Source organism: Schistocerca serialis, chromosome 10 (genome assembly GCF_023864345.2).
Source record: "Schistocerca serialis cubense isolate TAMUIC-IGC-003099 chromosome 10, iqSchSeri2.2, whole genome shotgun sequence".
In the NCBI taxonomy this organism is placed as follows: domain Eukaryota; kingdom Metazoa; phylum Arthropoda; class Insecta; order Orthoptera; family Acrididae; genus Schistocerca; species Schistocerca serialis.
The window spans coordinates 253075364-253090436 of record NC_064647.1 but is presented as its reverse complement, the minus strand read 5'-3'; the positions used below and the strand labels follow the sequence as shown (position 1 = coordinate 253090436).

Genomic DNA, 15073 nt, shown 5'->3' with positions numbered 1-15073 from the left:
TCGAGATCGCCATTTTCTACTTCCTTGGTTACTTTCATGATAGTGTCCATAAGTCCGATGAAGTGGAATGGGCAAAGTGAATTGCCTTTCTGAATATCCCTCTGTGTCTTAAACCATTTTGCTCTTCCACCTCCTATTTGTACACTGCGTTCACAACCATCATACTGTATCTGAACTTTTTAAATTAATGAATCAGAGACATTATGTTTTCTCAAGCCTTACCGTATTTTACTCTTTGGTACACTATTGCATGCTTTTTTCCAAATCCAGGAACACTATTATCAGATCCTTCCCTTTTTCTCAGCACTTCTCCATTAGGTGACAAAGGGATAAATGAGGTCTGTCATTTCTCTGTTACGTCTGAATCTGTGCTGTTGTTCCTCAAATTGATGTTCTAGGATTTTTCCTCAATCTCTTTCTTATGATCTTTTCCAATACCATAAGGCAGTGTGGAAGCAGTGTGATGCACCTGTAGTTGGTGCATTTCTTTTTGCTTCCTTTCTTAAACAATGGTATTATAATGCTCTTTTTCCAATCATTTGGCACTTTGTTCTCTTTCCATATCACTCCCAACATCCAATGTTCCACGTCTCAAATAATATTCGATCTGTCGTTTTCTCTTATTTGTGCCAATCTGATGCAGGTGGTTCTACACCAGTTTTTCACCATTGCCCGAATTCGTGTCCAATACTCGATATTAACTAGATCGGTGTGTACCCGTCACTCTGATCATCTCGTTCCAGAACAGAGAACAACCAATGTTCACAAAAAGTGGAAATCTCGCTTCGAACCTGACCTTTACGATAGTTGTGACACATTTAGTACAGAAAATTGTTGTTAACCCTACAGCAGACACGGAGTATAATACAAACGGAGATCGAGAGGTGTGAAACGGGGGACAGACATTCCCATTCGGAGCGAACAGGACTCGAAACACTGAACGGATGCCGTTACTCCCAAAACTCCTGCTGAGGTCGTTACATTCTTTCCGAGGTGAGTGGCGGTCTGTGCAATCGACCACCAGGTAAATTTCAACCGCGACTTCGGGCCGGAGTAATCCGGCGCGAGTCTTTATCAGCCGAGATGTTGAGCTCCTGTTTGCCGCACAGTGAGCAGTCCGGAGGCACCGACTGCAGCTCCCTGGAGGCTCCGGAGGGCGGCCTGGAAAAGGCCTCTGCCTCCCCCCAGCAGCGGCGGCAGCAGCGCCAGCAGCAGCTGTGCCCACTCGACTACTCGACACCGCTCACCATCCAGATCTCACCAGCACCCAGCAGCTCCAGCACCGACACCTCGTCCGAGGTTGGCTCTGCCTTCAACTCTCCCACACAAGGTACGAGGCTCGTACAGTCTATGTACACTTATATGTGTTGTTCAGTGTCAGAGAGTGGTCTGTTGTCAATTTTAGTTCCCGAATAACACCCACCAAAAAGTTTTCTGCCAGTGTGTACCTTAGCCGAGAACTTTCTGTAATGAGCACTAGGAACATTGTATTTCTAATTGACATATTTTTGTAACGGTATTGCCCCGTTCCTATTGTGCGCTATGGAACTGTTTCAAACAGGTGTCAGATGAGGTGTGTATATATTGCCTTACTTCCAAATTTTGAACCTCACCAGTGTATTTTTGCTTCAAATGTTCCAATTGCATTTAGTCCAGGAATTGTGCACTTTCTGTCTATTGCTGGTGTAAAATTAGAAAATTACTGACAAGTTGTCAGCAAATGCAAAGGATAGTTAGAATATCTGCTTATTTGGAAGTGTTTGTGAACTTAAGAAAGGAAGAGATGAAGGCGAGAAGGGACACAGAATTCAGAAAGGTAAAATTTAAATCGATGAATGGGCTTAAAAATTCTTGCCTTTAGTTTTTGTCACACACACGGTTCACTAATAATGGGCAATTACCCATTTCTGATTTCTGTATATGTACGTTTCATATTGTGACTATTGCTTGCCACCATTTTGCATTTTATTTATTTTTTAACAGTTTATTTGTATTGCCTCTGAAGTAGGTGTCTAGACTAGTGTGGAAAGCCCCTGAATAACCAATTGGGGCTGCCGAATCACTAATACGGCCCGTGCTCAGCTCACTCCCGCGCCTGTCTCGTGAGTGAGCTGCCGGATACGTATCTTACTGACACTTTTATGTCATGACAGAACTGCAACCACTGTGCCGGTGCGAAGTTTTGTTTTTTGCAGTGTGGGATTTTGAAGTTTTTTCAGTTACTTTTGTTGATGTTGTTGTTATTGTTGTAGTCTTCAGTCCTGAGACTGGTTTGATGCGGCTCTCCATGCTACTCTATCCTGTGCAAGCTTCTTCATCTCCCAGTACTTACTGCAACCTACATCCTTCTGAATCTGCTTAGTGTATTCATTTCTTGGTATCCTCCTACAATTTTTACCCTCCACGCTGCCCTCCAATGCTAAATTTGTGATCCCTTGATGCCTCAGAACATGTCCTACCAACCGATCCCTTCTTCTGGTCAAGTTGTGCCACAAACTTCTCTTCTCCCCAATTCTATTCAATACTTCCTCATTAGTTATGTGATCTACCCATCTAATCTTCAGCATTCTTCTGTAGCACCACATTTCGAAAGCTTCTATTCTCTTCTTGTCCAGACTATTTATTGTCCCTGTTTCGCTTCCATTCATTGCTAAACTACATACAAATACTTTCAGAAACGACTTCCTGACACTTAAATGTATACTCGATATTAACAAATTTCTCTTCTTCAGAAACGCTTTCCTTGCCATTGCCAGTCTACATTTTATATCCTCTCTACTTCGACCATCATCACTTATTTTGCTCCCCAAATAGCAAAACTCATTCACTACTTTAAGTGTCTCATTTCCTAATCTAATTCCCTCAGCATCGCCCGACTTAATTCGACTACATTCCATTATCCTCGTTTTGCTTTTGTTGATGTTCATCTTATATCCTCCTTTCAAGACACTGTCCATTCCGTTCAACTGCTCTTCCAAGTCCTTTGCTGTCTCTGACAGAATTACAATGTCATCGGCGAACCTCAAAGTTTTTATTTCTTCTCCATGGATTTTAATACCTACTCCGAACTTTTCTTTTGTTTCCTTTACTGCTTGCTCAGTATACAGATTGAATAGCATCGGGGAGAGGCTACAACCCTGTCTCACTCCCTTCCCAACCACTGCTTCCCTTTCGTGCCCCTCGACTCTTATAACTGCCATCTGGTTTCTGTACAAATTGTAAATAGCTTTTTGCTCCCTGTATTTTACCCCTGCCACCTTTAGAATTTGAAAGAGAGTATTCCAGTCAACATTGTCATTTCGGTTACTATTGTTTTGGAATAACAGGCCACCTTCAGAACTGCGTAAGAAAGGAAAAATGGAATTTAAGTGCAAAAAGTTACAAATTTCCATTAATATACAACTCACTTAGTAAAATGAGCCTTTCCTCATTATGAAATATCTTATCAGTTCTAGGAGTTGAGCAGTCTCCCAGTACTGGAGAAAATTTTAATACTAGCACCCTAGTCAGGAAGCTGTAAGTAAGTTAGTGGGGAACACGGACCAGTAGTGGTGTATTTAGAATATGCAACACCTAACAGGCGGTAGAACAGAAGCCAGAATGAGTAAGTTTTATTGAGAATACAAACGCAGTGCCGCAGGATGGGTGTCGACCGGAAAAGTGATGTAGACTCGAGAGGTGGCACGTGAGGTCACACAGTGAAGTGCAAGGCACAACTCTAGTATTGGCAGTAACCTTATATAGCAAAATACGAGGGCCAGAAGGACAGTGGTCAGACGACAACACGGAAGGGGTTGACACGGTCTGTAAACGTGGAAGTGGTGGTGCCCAGTGGGGGAGTTCAGTAAGTGGTCCAGGAGTGACCTCCGTGTAGGCCAGGCCCAGGGCTCGGACTAGTGTAGCTGTCTTCTGGCTCTGTTCATGTCTCTGAATTATCCGCGTACCTCCCTCCGTGAGTAACGGACAATCAGGAATAGTGTACATTCGTAGAGATCACTTATTGAGTTTTGCTCGAATGAGCAATCGAAGATTGTAGTTATCAAAGTCTTGCCTATTTGTTCGTATATTTCTGACTGAGTTCCATAGCTCCTCTAAAATATCCTGTTAGCCTTCTGCACGTAGCTAACTGGACGGACCGCCCTCCCCTTCCTTATGTCATTAGGCATCTACACTGCTCACTGGACGCAACAGTGGACACGAAAGAGACCCACTACGTACGACGCGGTCCTGTTCAAATTCTTAAATTTTCCAAATTTCAATAAACACCTGTAGCTTTAATGTAAGTGAAAGTTGTGAAGCAGAGAAGAGCACAAATCATCAAAATGAACTATAATAAACTGAAGGCAATTTGTGCTGTTGAGTTGAAATTACAAATGTTTGGGGCATTGTATTGAAAGCCAGTAAGTGAAACCCATCAGAGGTAACTTCAGAAAAATTTGGAAAGGATAAACCACTTGCAAAGCCTCCCCCACTGTCTGCATTCTCTAGATCTGGGTGCAGTGCCAATATCCCAGTTCTCAGAATAAAACTCGCAGAGCAGTCTTTTATTTCCAAGATTAATTGACAACAGTGCACAGCAGTATTTAATTTGAGAATCTCGTTCCTCGTACCGACTGAATCTAAAATCTCACCCTCAAATTCAGTAAGCGTCTAATATTTGACAAGATTGTATGACGTATAAATGTGTAATAATAATAATCCCAGGCATTAACGTGCTTCACATATTTATTAGACATAGTGACAGCTATGAAAAGTGTACAAATAGAATCCCTGTCAAACTCTCACTCACTTTTGCGCTACTGACACTGTCTCACTTTTCCAATATGTTCGACTGGCAGGCCGATCGCACCGTCACGTCATTACGCGGTTCGCATTTCTCCCTCGGCTGTTTGTCGAGGCACACTGCCGGACCTCGGGGCGGACTGCGGAACTCGTAAAAGAACCCTGTCGACAGATAAAGTGTGACCGTCTTCTCGAGTATAGGGGAGGGTCCCTCGGTGAACCGGCAGAAACTTTTGGTGAGATGTGGCCGGGATGTGAGAGCAGTTCCATTATTGTGGAGCCCCATTGTGAAGTGGCATTTGCAAGAATTATACTTTATTTCTATGCTCGCCCAGTGTCCCACTGTTTCAGGTAATGTCTGTGTGATGCTGTCCTTCTGCAAATCTGGATTTCTTTCCTTACACAAGTAATTTCTAAATTAGATGTCCTTTGTAGCTAACCTTCGTGGGCCACACTGTGGCCATCTCCATTTAACATTTTCCATTTTGGAATCAAGAATTATCCAAATTACTGTACTGTCGAATACTGCTAATGAAATAAATCGTTACGTTACTATATTGCAAAATGTCATCGCATGTCACCGTGGAGTGTACGCAACTGTTCCGGGCAACTCGAATGGTGTGGCATTCTGTGGGCTCTTGTATGCAGAATGTGATGTACGGATTTGTGAAGCACAATATACGAACGAGTCCTCAGTGAGGAACTCCCACGTGTCGCAATGACCTCTCGTGCAATTACTTTGCGAGTCACAGTTCACAGCTTTGCCCGCCGAATGTGTCGACTAAATTCCAAGGGATTTAGGGAGACGTGGGTCGTGGGCCACTCGTTTGTAAGTAGACTTACGAGAAAGTAACAGAAAGCGGTTCGCAGTGCACCGACTCGGGTGTCTCGTTTGCACGGACCAGTTTACTGATTTTTTAATGTTGACGTACGAGGCCGATTGCCTTCTGTACGATAATTGGAGAGAAAATTGTTCGGCTTGCAGTCTTGTTGCTGCCTTGCTGCTACCTCTGGTTTGCTTAAGTTAGACCACCACTAGATCCAAATGTTTTTATTTTGTACCTCGGTATTGTAGCATAGATTTCAGTTACAGAAGACAAAGCAGTTCTTCTGCACATTGCGATTGGCTCCGATTTTATTTTTATTTCTACCCCGGCGTTCCATTATCACTGTAGGGAGTGGCAGTGCTTCTGCCAACTGCTTCCTGCTGTTTAAAGTTAAGTAGATTGTAGAATTAAACACTGTTGTAAATATTTTGTGTCACTGACGTAATTTGCTATGTAAATTTTTCTCTACAGTATGCAACCTAGCGTATAGTCCTCGATTTAACAGAACAGGTACGTCATTCATTTCTGTGAATGTCTGGCTTTTAATACCTAATGTGATCTGTAGTCTCGTATGAGAGATTGTACTGTGCTCATTAATGAGACTCATTTACTTTTTTTAAGTAATCAGAAATGTAGTTGCCGTTGCTGTAGAGAGCAGTTTTTCTTTAATTTTTATTTTTTATAACGTAGAAGAGAAGTGGATGTTTTGTGACCCTCAGTAGTGCTGACCCTCGATTACTGTTCAGTGTTACTCGTTTCCCGCTTTATAAAGTTGTCATTTTTGTCTACTGTGTTTGTGGCATCTCAGTCAGTTTGACGCAGGCATGTACAAGTTGTCATAGACTTAGTGCTCTGCACAGTGTGCCTGGCTGTGCTGAACAGCTTTGCAGCTGAGCTCATTCTGCTTCCCTCTGGCAGCTCTCCAAAACCCATGTTCCCTCCTCTGGATACGCGTGCAGTGTGCCATCCGCACAAGTAATGTGATTTCCATCAATCATGTTGCATATGTCTCCATTTTATCACTGTCACAGGACTTAACAATTTGACTTTTCAACTGTTGTTACTGTTATTATTATTATTATTATTATTATTAAGGCTGCAATAACTCCTCCCAGTTGTTCATATTTTTAAATCTGTGAATGAGAGGCTCACATCTGGGGCATTGTTGGCTGCAGGTTTCCAGAACAGAGAAAGACTTGTTTCCCTCTCATATCTTCTCCCGGGTAGTGAGGTCCAATTCACACGCGTGGTGAACCCTCCCGTAAACGGAGGAATCGCAGCTCCTCCGTTGACTATTGGTGCTACCCACCTGTATGAGACACGGTGTACTCTCACACTGACCTGTCGTCACATTCGTGGTCTCAGTTTCACTTTCAAGCCTGTTGCAAAATTCCTGCTAAGCGTCACAGTGTGTACCCATCTTTATTTTTGTGGTCTCCATCCCTGAGACTGATACGATACGGCTATTGCAGCTACTTCCATTGGAGCCCGTCTGCCACAGTTGAGCCTCGGACTCGATCCTCCGTTACCGAGGTGGTGGTGCTTCGAGACGCATCCTGTCGACTGACTCGCACTGTCAGTCGAGTTATGCGATACGTTTCTCTTTCTCCAGTTGATTTGGTACCTGCTCCTGAGTTGTTAGATTTACCTATCTAATCTTCAGCATTTTTGTGTAGCACTGTATTTCAAAAGCTTCTACTTACCTCGATTGTTTATTGTTGGTATTTTACACCCGTGCGAAGCTACATTCTTGACTAAAACTTCGTGGAAAGACTTTTCGACATTTAAATTTGCGTTTGATATTAATTTTTTTTTTCCCCCACAAGTGCTTTTGACGCCATTGCCAGTCTGTGTTTTAATACCTGCTCTACTTCACCTATTGTCAGTTATTTTGCTTTTCGTATACACACCTCGTATACTACTTTTGGTGCCTCATTTCCTGATCTAATTTATTCAATGTCGGCTTACGTAATTTGACTGTAATCCGTTATCCTCATTTTATTATTGTCGATATTCGTCCTCCGACTTTTTTCCGTCCAAAACGGTCGGCGTATCGATGGCCACTTGTCAGCGTATCGCCTGTCGTCTACTGTCGAGGGTTCTCTGGTCTCTTTAACAATTTTCGTGATGTTTCACCAAAATTAATGGCTGGCACTGTCAGAGCATCACCCTCTGCTTCCAGTGGTAGACTGGAGTAGAATTCACGGCTCGAAATCATCTGTACGATTTGTGCCGACATGCGAGGGCTTTTCCCCAGTCATTACCGTCACGGCATGCCATCGCTACCTGCGACAGACGTTCGCTACAGTGCAGGAATCCGGGAACTGTTTACCTCGTGGCTTCCTCCTTTCCGAGTTCCCCTGCTCCGGCTGAAGACCGTCCCAGGTTGCAAGGGGAGAACCACAGTGGCAGTGACTGGGGAAAAGCCCTCAGATGCTGGCATGACAGTTACGTGTAACCTGGGGCCACGAGTTCGACTCGAGTCCTCTGCTGGCAGTACAAAGTGATCCTTCAACAGTGCATTGACGTACTGGCAAACAATCATTAAACAAATGTCGGTGGAAGAACCTGAAACAGTAGCCGACAGGTAATACCTTTTTGAGACACTATTCATTCTGTTCAACTGACTCTGTCTCTGCCAAAATTGCAAATTCATCGGTAAAGTCCAAAGTTTTTATTTCTTCTCCGTGAACTTTACTTTCCTTTCCAAATTCCTCAGATTGAATAACACTGTGGATATGCTACAATCCTGTCTCACTCCCTTCTCTACTATTGCTTCCCTTTTGTGTGCTTCAAACTTTGTAATTGCAGTGCAGTTTCTGTAGATAACCCTGCACTCCCCATATTTTATCCCTGCTGCCTTCAAAATTTCTACGAGTCTGTTCCGGTCGACGTAGTCACAAGTTTTCTTTAAATCTGCAAATGCTATAAAAGTTGGTTTGCCTTTCTGTAAAGTGTGTTCTGACATAAGACATAGGTGCAGTATTGCCTAATAATTATGTTCCTAAATTTTTCTGGAACCTGAACTGTTCTCGCCTGAGATCAAAACTGACCATTTTTTATCATCTCTCCGTTACCGTGTCCAAATAAGAAGTGTAAATAACACATCTAAATAGGAATAAACACAACACTGACAGTTACCCTCTGCAATCACAAAAAACATAGTTTTTTTCCCTGTGTCTGTATGGAGTAATTTGGCTGAAATGTGGTTTGGAGCATCTGCTTTCCAGACCTTTTTTATTTATATATATATATATATATATATATATATATATATATATATATATATATATATATATGTGTGTGTGTGTGTGTGTGTGTGTGTGTGTGTGTGTGTGTGTGTGTGTGTGTGTGTGTGTGCAGTCTTCCGCTCAATTTTCACTTTTACGCTTTTGTGAAGTATCATGTGAAGCGTGAAGCACTGGTGATGTCTTTACACACATCCTGCTGTCCTCTCCTTCATTCCAATTAGTTTATTCCATATATTCCCTTCCACACCAGTTTTGCAGACTAGGCATTTGTTTGTTATGTTGTGAGTCCATTTATTTTTAGGCATTTTTCTGTTACTCAGTATCAGGAATGCTTCTAAGTTCCTCTTCTCCAATTTTCCCAGTATCCTAAGGAACTGTAATTCCCCACACATAAGACTCTCGTCAGACGGACCAGCGAGCACTGTCTGTCATTCCAGAACACTTCGAGTGACAGCGTATGCTCCGTGGGACGACTTCCTCTCAAATCCCCAGATGTTCGTTTGGAACAGAGTACAGAAATCTGTCAATCTCAACAATGCGAGCCTCATACTGCAACCGTATGTCACAGTCTCCGAGGCCCACGAGAAGACACCGCAGTCCCTCCTGCCGATACGGTTGGAGAGGTTTGGGCAGGTGCGGAATGTGTGCAGACGGCCAGGTGTTATACTCGGAGTGTTACAGGTGGCGTGAGGCCGGTTTGCTACACACCTTCTGCCACCATCACGTGCCGTCACCCATCCGCGCATCCCGTGGAGGTCGAAATGTCGACTGTCTGCATCTACAGCGACATCTGTACTTCGTGAGGGTACTCCATGTACTGCTGTCTCGTTCCAATCACAAATAGTTTGTGGAAGAATGACCGTCAGCAAGCCTCCGTTTGGGCTCGACTCTCTGATTTTATCTTCGTGCTCTTTTCGTGAGCTACACATAGGAGGAAGCGATATATATTTGACGATTATTCTGAGAATGTGTACTGTTGTAAATTTAACGACACTCTGATGCAGAATGCCTCTCTCGCAGTGTTGGCCACTGGAGTGGTCGTTCGTCTCTGTCACGCTTTTGTGAATACTTGGTGGACCTGTAACAAAATGTGCTGATCTTCTTTGTATTTTCTCTATTTCCTCTATTGGTCCCATCTGCTATGCATCCCTTACTGACAAGCAGTATTTGGGTATCGCTCAGACGGATGTTTTGTAAGCTGCTCGTTGTGACGAGAAACTATATTTCCTTGAGGATTCTTCTGATGAATCTGCCTTATTTGCTGTTAATTTTGTGTGGTCATTCCACTTTGTACTGCTCCCAGGTAATCCTAAATATTGTGATTGCACCACATTTGTGTAATTGTACGGTAAAGGACCTTTTTCTGTCTGTGCATCCACCAATGCGTACCTTTGTTTACGTTGGGGGCTGATTGCCACTCCCTGCATCAAGTGCCAGTCCTCTGCAGGCCTTCCTGCATTCCCTACACCACTCCCCTACACTGTATTGCTTCACGTTAGGTGGATATCTCGGTTAGTGCAGTGTGCCCTCGAAGAATGGCAATACTGTGTTACGTAAAACTTCCTTCCCAATTTGTTGTCATCAGTCGCCTTTTCAAATCTACAATTTTTTGTGACACCCTTACCGACACTGACGAGAAATATCACTTTGTCTGTGGCTGCCAGCACTGGTTTTGCTAGTTGACAGATTCCTCGAGATTGTTTTATTTATTTACCTGTGGACCTTTTGAGGAAGTACGGAGGAATCTGTGCATGTTCAAATACGCTGCTTACTTACATATGCCGTCTGCGCTACATTTCTCGAAAGTATTATTCAGTTGCGGTGATCCGTTTGCTGTGTATGTATTATAGTGCATGACAAGAATTACACTACATTGTGTTGTGGATGTTTATGTGTCTTTAATAGCTTTTGATGTAGAATTGTATCGTTATTTTAAGTTTGTTGTAATGTAAGTTTTTATTACTATGATAAGTTTGATGGGACTTTGTCAGATGCCAGAGTATTTCGTAAGTGAAGAAAAATATGAAGAGATCATCAGATTTTATTGAAATTTTGAAATGTAAGATTTCTTAAAAATAGAAAAGAAGTACATGGCATCTGTGATTGGATGGTAGATATGGTGGGAAAATTTGAAAAGGAATAGTAGCACGAAAGATACTCCTTCCAACTATTTTGAATTTTGAAATTGAAATTGAAGCTGTTGAGCATATTGGCGCAGTTTTTAGTGTAAAAAAAAAAAAAAAAAAAAATTACGGACAAAATGCGTGAAGTTCACATTTGTGTTGCAGACAGGAAACTATGAAAGATGGGTTCCTTTAGATATAAATGGGGCTATTCCCTTTAATACAAATTACCAAACACATTATTGCTAGCAGTTGTAGGCAATGGAATGGGATGTAGAAGAGATAAGTTCCTCTCGCGCTGTTCTGTTAAGTTTTTCTTTTCTGGATACCCCCTCACCACTGATAAAGCAAAAATTTCAATCAATTCAGCAGTGGGCTCTCATAATTATTACAAAAGAAAAGAAACTGCTTATTAATCAAATCCACAGACAGGAAATTAATGGATGACTGGGATGATGTCTGTAAAGTGACAGCAATACTAAATGATATACTCTATGCGAAAACTGGTGAAAAATGCCTAACCTGCAACATAACGCATAGCCTGGTGACTCGTGCACCTGCCGTGAGAGGTAGCGAACCCGGGTTTGAGTGGTCGACTGGCAGAGATATTCGTCAGTTGTAAGTCGTAGGTTACATTTGCTTTGCTCATATTGTATACAAACCCACGTTGGGGTTCTGAGCGCATTTTCTAGTGCCCAAAAATTGATACTCGTAAGTTGTGTAATGTAAGCTAAAAATACATTTCTTGTGCATAACTTAGCAGTACTTATTGAATTAAATTTGTTGTTGTTCATTGGCTTTATGTTATTAAATTAAATTTGTTGTTCTTCATTATCTTTATGTTTATTATTGGATTAAGCTACAGAAATGATAGACTGCAATCACCACATTCAGGAGACAAGAATACTGGAAATATTCCAGCTTTCGAACAGAGCTCCTCTTCGAGTAGAAAACTGTCGCACGTGCAGACGGCGACAACTCGCACACACTTAGCCAGTGTCACCGGGTACCGAGGCCCGACTGCGACTGCAACTGCATCTGACGTGTGTGTCAATCTAGCGGAAGTGGGACAAGGCAGGGGAGAGGGAGGGATAGCAGGGTAGCCTCTGGGAGTGTGCAGGAATGTGGCATGGGCAGGAGAGTGGGCACATAGCATTGGAAGGCCATGCAATGGTACATTGGGGGAGGTGGGGGGGCTACAGCAATTAAGTGTGTCAGTGGGATGAAAGGCATGCATTGCACTGGAGTGGGAGCAGGGAAGGGAGTAGCAGGCAGAGGAAATGACTGTGTGGATACGAGCTTTTTTCCAAATGTGTGTGTATTTTATGCTCCAAAGAAAGGCCTGGTCCAAAAGCTAAAATATTTCCAGTATTCTTTTTCTTTGTGCCTGTCTGTAAGCCTTGTCTGTGTGGCAAGTAGGAATCTATCCTTCGCATATTAATGTCATCTGATCCTGCACTTTCCGTTGTTGTAAGTTAGTAATTTCAATTTTTGTGCCATCCCCAGTGATGTAAAAGACTGTGGTGTTGTGAATTGTGAATATACTGAAAAAATGTGTTCATTGTTTGTGATTTAATATCATTTTACAATCCACAACAGTTAAACTTCAGTTTACTGTGGCCTTCACCACACACACACACACACACACACACACACACACACAGGTGAGAAGACATGTGATAATGAATGGTAGTTTTCCCCTGATTAGCATCAAAGCACTACTTTTTACCATTAGTATTAATATATGAAATTACAGGAATACTAAGGAGTCTTATTTTTTATTGAACATTTACAGCCACAGCAGCACATTTCACTAATCATAAAAGATATAAATCCGTATGAAATACTGTACGTATCAACTATACAATAACTGAATTGCAAAGGTTATGTAACTTTTGACATTACCTGTGATTGTGCCTGTAGTGCAACACAGCATCCACAGAGCTAAGGAACATGGCAGGTAGCTATTTCACAACACAGCACTGATGTACAGAAAAGGTTTGAGCCAGTGCACACTGCAACTCTGCAGCCTGTACGCTCCCTCCGTGTGGCAGTCATCTTCGGCAACTTTCGCCGATCTGTGCAAAGTTCATTCATCCTCTCTTTGGCGTGACACAGCTGAGTGAATGCATCACAAATATGCCAGTGTTGTAGCCGGCTGTAATAGTACGAGTGTTAGTGTCAACAGTTTCTTAACTCTACGTGACTCGCTTGCCAGCGACGCAACCGTAGATAGTGAAGTCTGTTTTCTATCGACCCGGACGGGCAGCGTATTTATGCGTCAGCCATTGATACGAGACTGAACGGCGTGCAATCTCATCTTAAATATCGACACTTATTTACTTTATAGTTAAAATTGTAACTGTGGACATTCTATCCTTTTTTTTCCTGGCTACAACATGTCAAGAGTTCAATATTTAATTGATCAATATTTATCACATTAATATGTGCATAAATAAAACAGGGTGTCCAGAAAGGAGACCTGATTTCAAAATTAAATATCTCAAAAACCAAGATTGATAAATGAGTGCAACAAAAAGTCTGTTTATTGTGAAAGCTGTAGGAGTTTTTCTACGGAAGTTATACAGACGTTTCAGAATAGTTCGATAAATGGAGTTGGCGCAAAAAAACAATGAAATTTCCCACATTTTCACTTGAGCTGTGGGTGTCCTCAACAGAAAACTATTTATAAATGGCAATGGTTTTCAAACATTTCAATCAGTTGGTGCCAACAAACGAGGAAGAAATAAAGTGATTGTTTTATTGATTTTGTGGATGGGGTTGGTGAAACCTCCATCCATATGAGGTCTGTTTAAAAACTTCTGGAACATTTGCAATTTTGCACCAGAGATGTGTCGGAGCAAAATGCGGTTGGCATCCCTGCAGAAGCCTGTGTTTCAAGTGTCACTGCTGGAAGTTCCATTGTTACATGTCTCGTAGTTGTTACTCAGTGCTGTATTGAGTAGAATGCCGTGTTGCACAGTTTTTCATATTTTGAGATGGCAGAGTTGGAGTAGCAACACATCTGCTCTAAATTTTGCATAAAACTCAAGAAAACCTTTACAGAGACACACCAAATGATGCAGGTAGCCTGTGGTGACGAGTGCTTAGTCCGAATTCGGTGTTACGAATGGTTCATACAATTTAAAAATGGCCAGGCAGAAGATAGATGACCATCGTTCGGGATGCACTTCGACATCTACTGGTGGCGCTCATCTCAGCGGAACGTCAGACAAGTTGTGCGTGCCAGTCGGAGACTGACTGTGCAAGAGATTGCAGAAGAATGGGCCATTTTATTTGGATATGTTATGAAATCCTGACACAGCATCTTGGAATGCATTGTGTTGCCACCAAGTTCATCCCAGGGCTCACGAGGAAGACCAGAAAAACTGCCTCGCAATCGGTGAAGAGCTTATGGATCGCACAAATGAGAACGACATGTTTCTTAAGGGAATTGTAACTGATTATGAGACGTGGGTCATGATTACCGTGTTGAGACCGAGGTTCAGTCTTCAAAAAATGGTCGGGAAAGGTACTCCGGGACCAAAAAAAGCTCATTCTGTCAAGTCTTGCTGATAATTTTCTTTGACTTTGAAGGATTAGTTAATCACGAATTTGTGCCACAAGGACAGACTGTTAATCGATGGTACTGTCGGGAAGTGTTGTGACGCCTGCGAGAAAATGTGAGAAGGAAACAGCCTGAAATGTGGTGAGACAATTCGTGGCTCTTGCATCAAAGTAACACATCCTCACATTCGTCCCTGCTGATGCGCGACTGTTGCACAAAAAACGAAATCACTGTGCTGCCTCATTCTCCGTACTCTCCAGACCTGGCCCCTGCAGACTTTGTTGTATTCACAAAGTTGAAAACGCTGTTGAAAGGATGAAGATTTGCAATACTGGATGAGGTAAAATAAAATTCGCAGACGGTGCTTTGTGCGATCCAGCAAGAGGTGTACTGAGGCTGCTTCCGGAAGTGGAAATGGTGTTGCAATGGTGTATCACTTGTGGAGGGGAGTATTTCAAAGGAGACCGTGCATAATAAGTAAAAGGTAAGCACAGAAAAATTTTGTGGACAAAGTTCAGGAAT

At 42.4% G+C, this 15073-nt stretch overlaps 1 protein-coding gene across 3 annotated transcripts in view; it reads left to right on the top strand.

Moving 5' to 3' along the window:
• LOC126425308 (ubiquitin carboxyl-terminal hydrolase calypso) overlaps positions 1 to 15073 on the top strand; it is a 225510-nt gene that overhangs the window by 151995 nt on the left and 58442 nt on the right. For 2 of the 3 annotated variants that reach the window (XM_050088287.1, XM_050088286.1), the window contains exons 7-8: positions 1110 to 1330; positions 6081 to 6119. In XM_050088287.1, the coding sequence (XP_049944244.1) occupies positions 1110 to 1330; positions 6081 to 6119 (260 nt within the window). The remainder of the gene's footprint in view (positions 1 to 1109; positions 1331 to 6080; positions 6120 to 15073) is intronic. The other variant, XM_050088288.1, reaches the window with a different exon arrangement.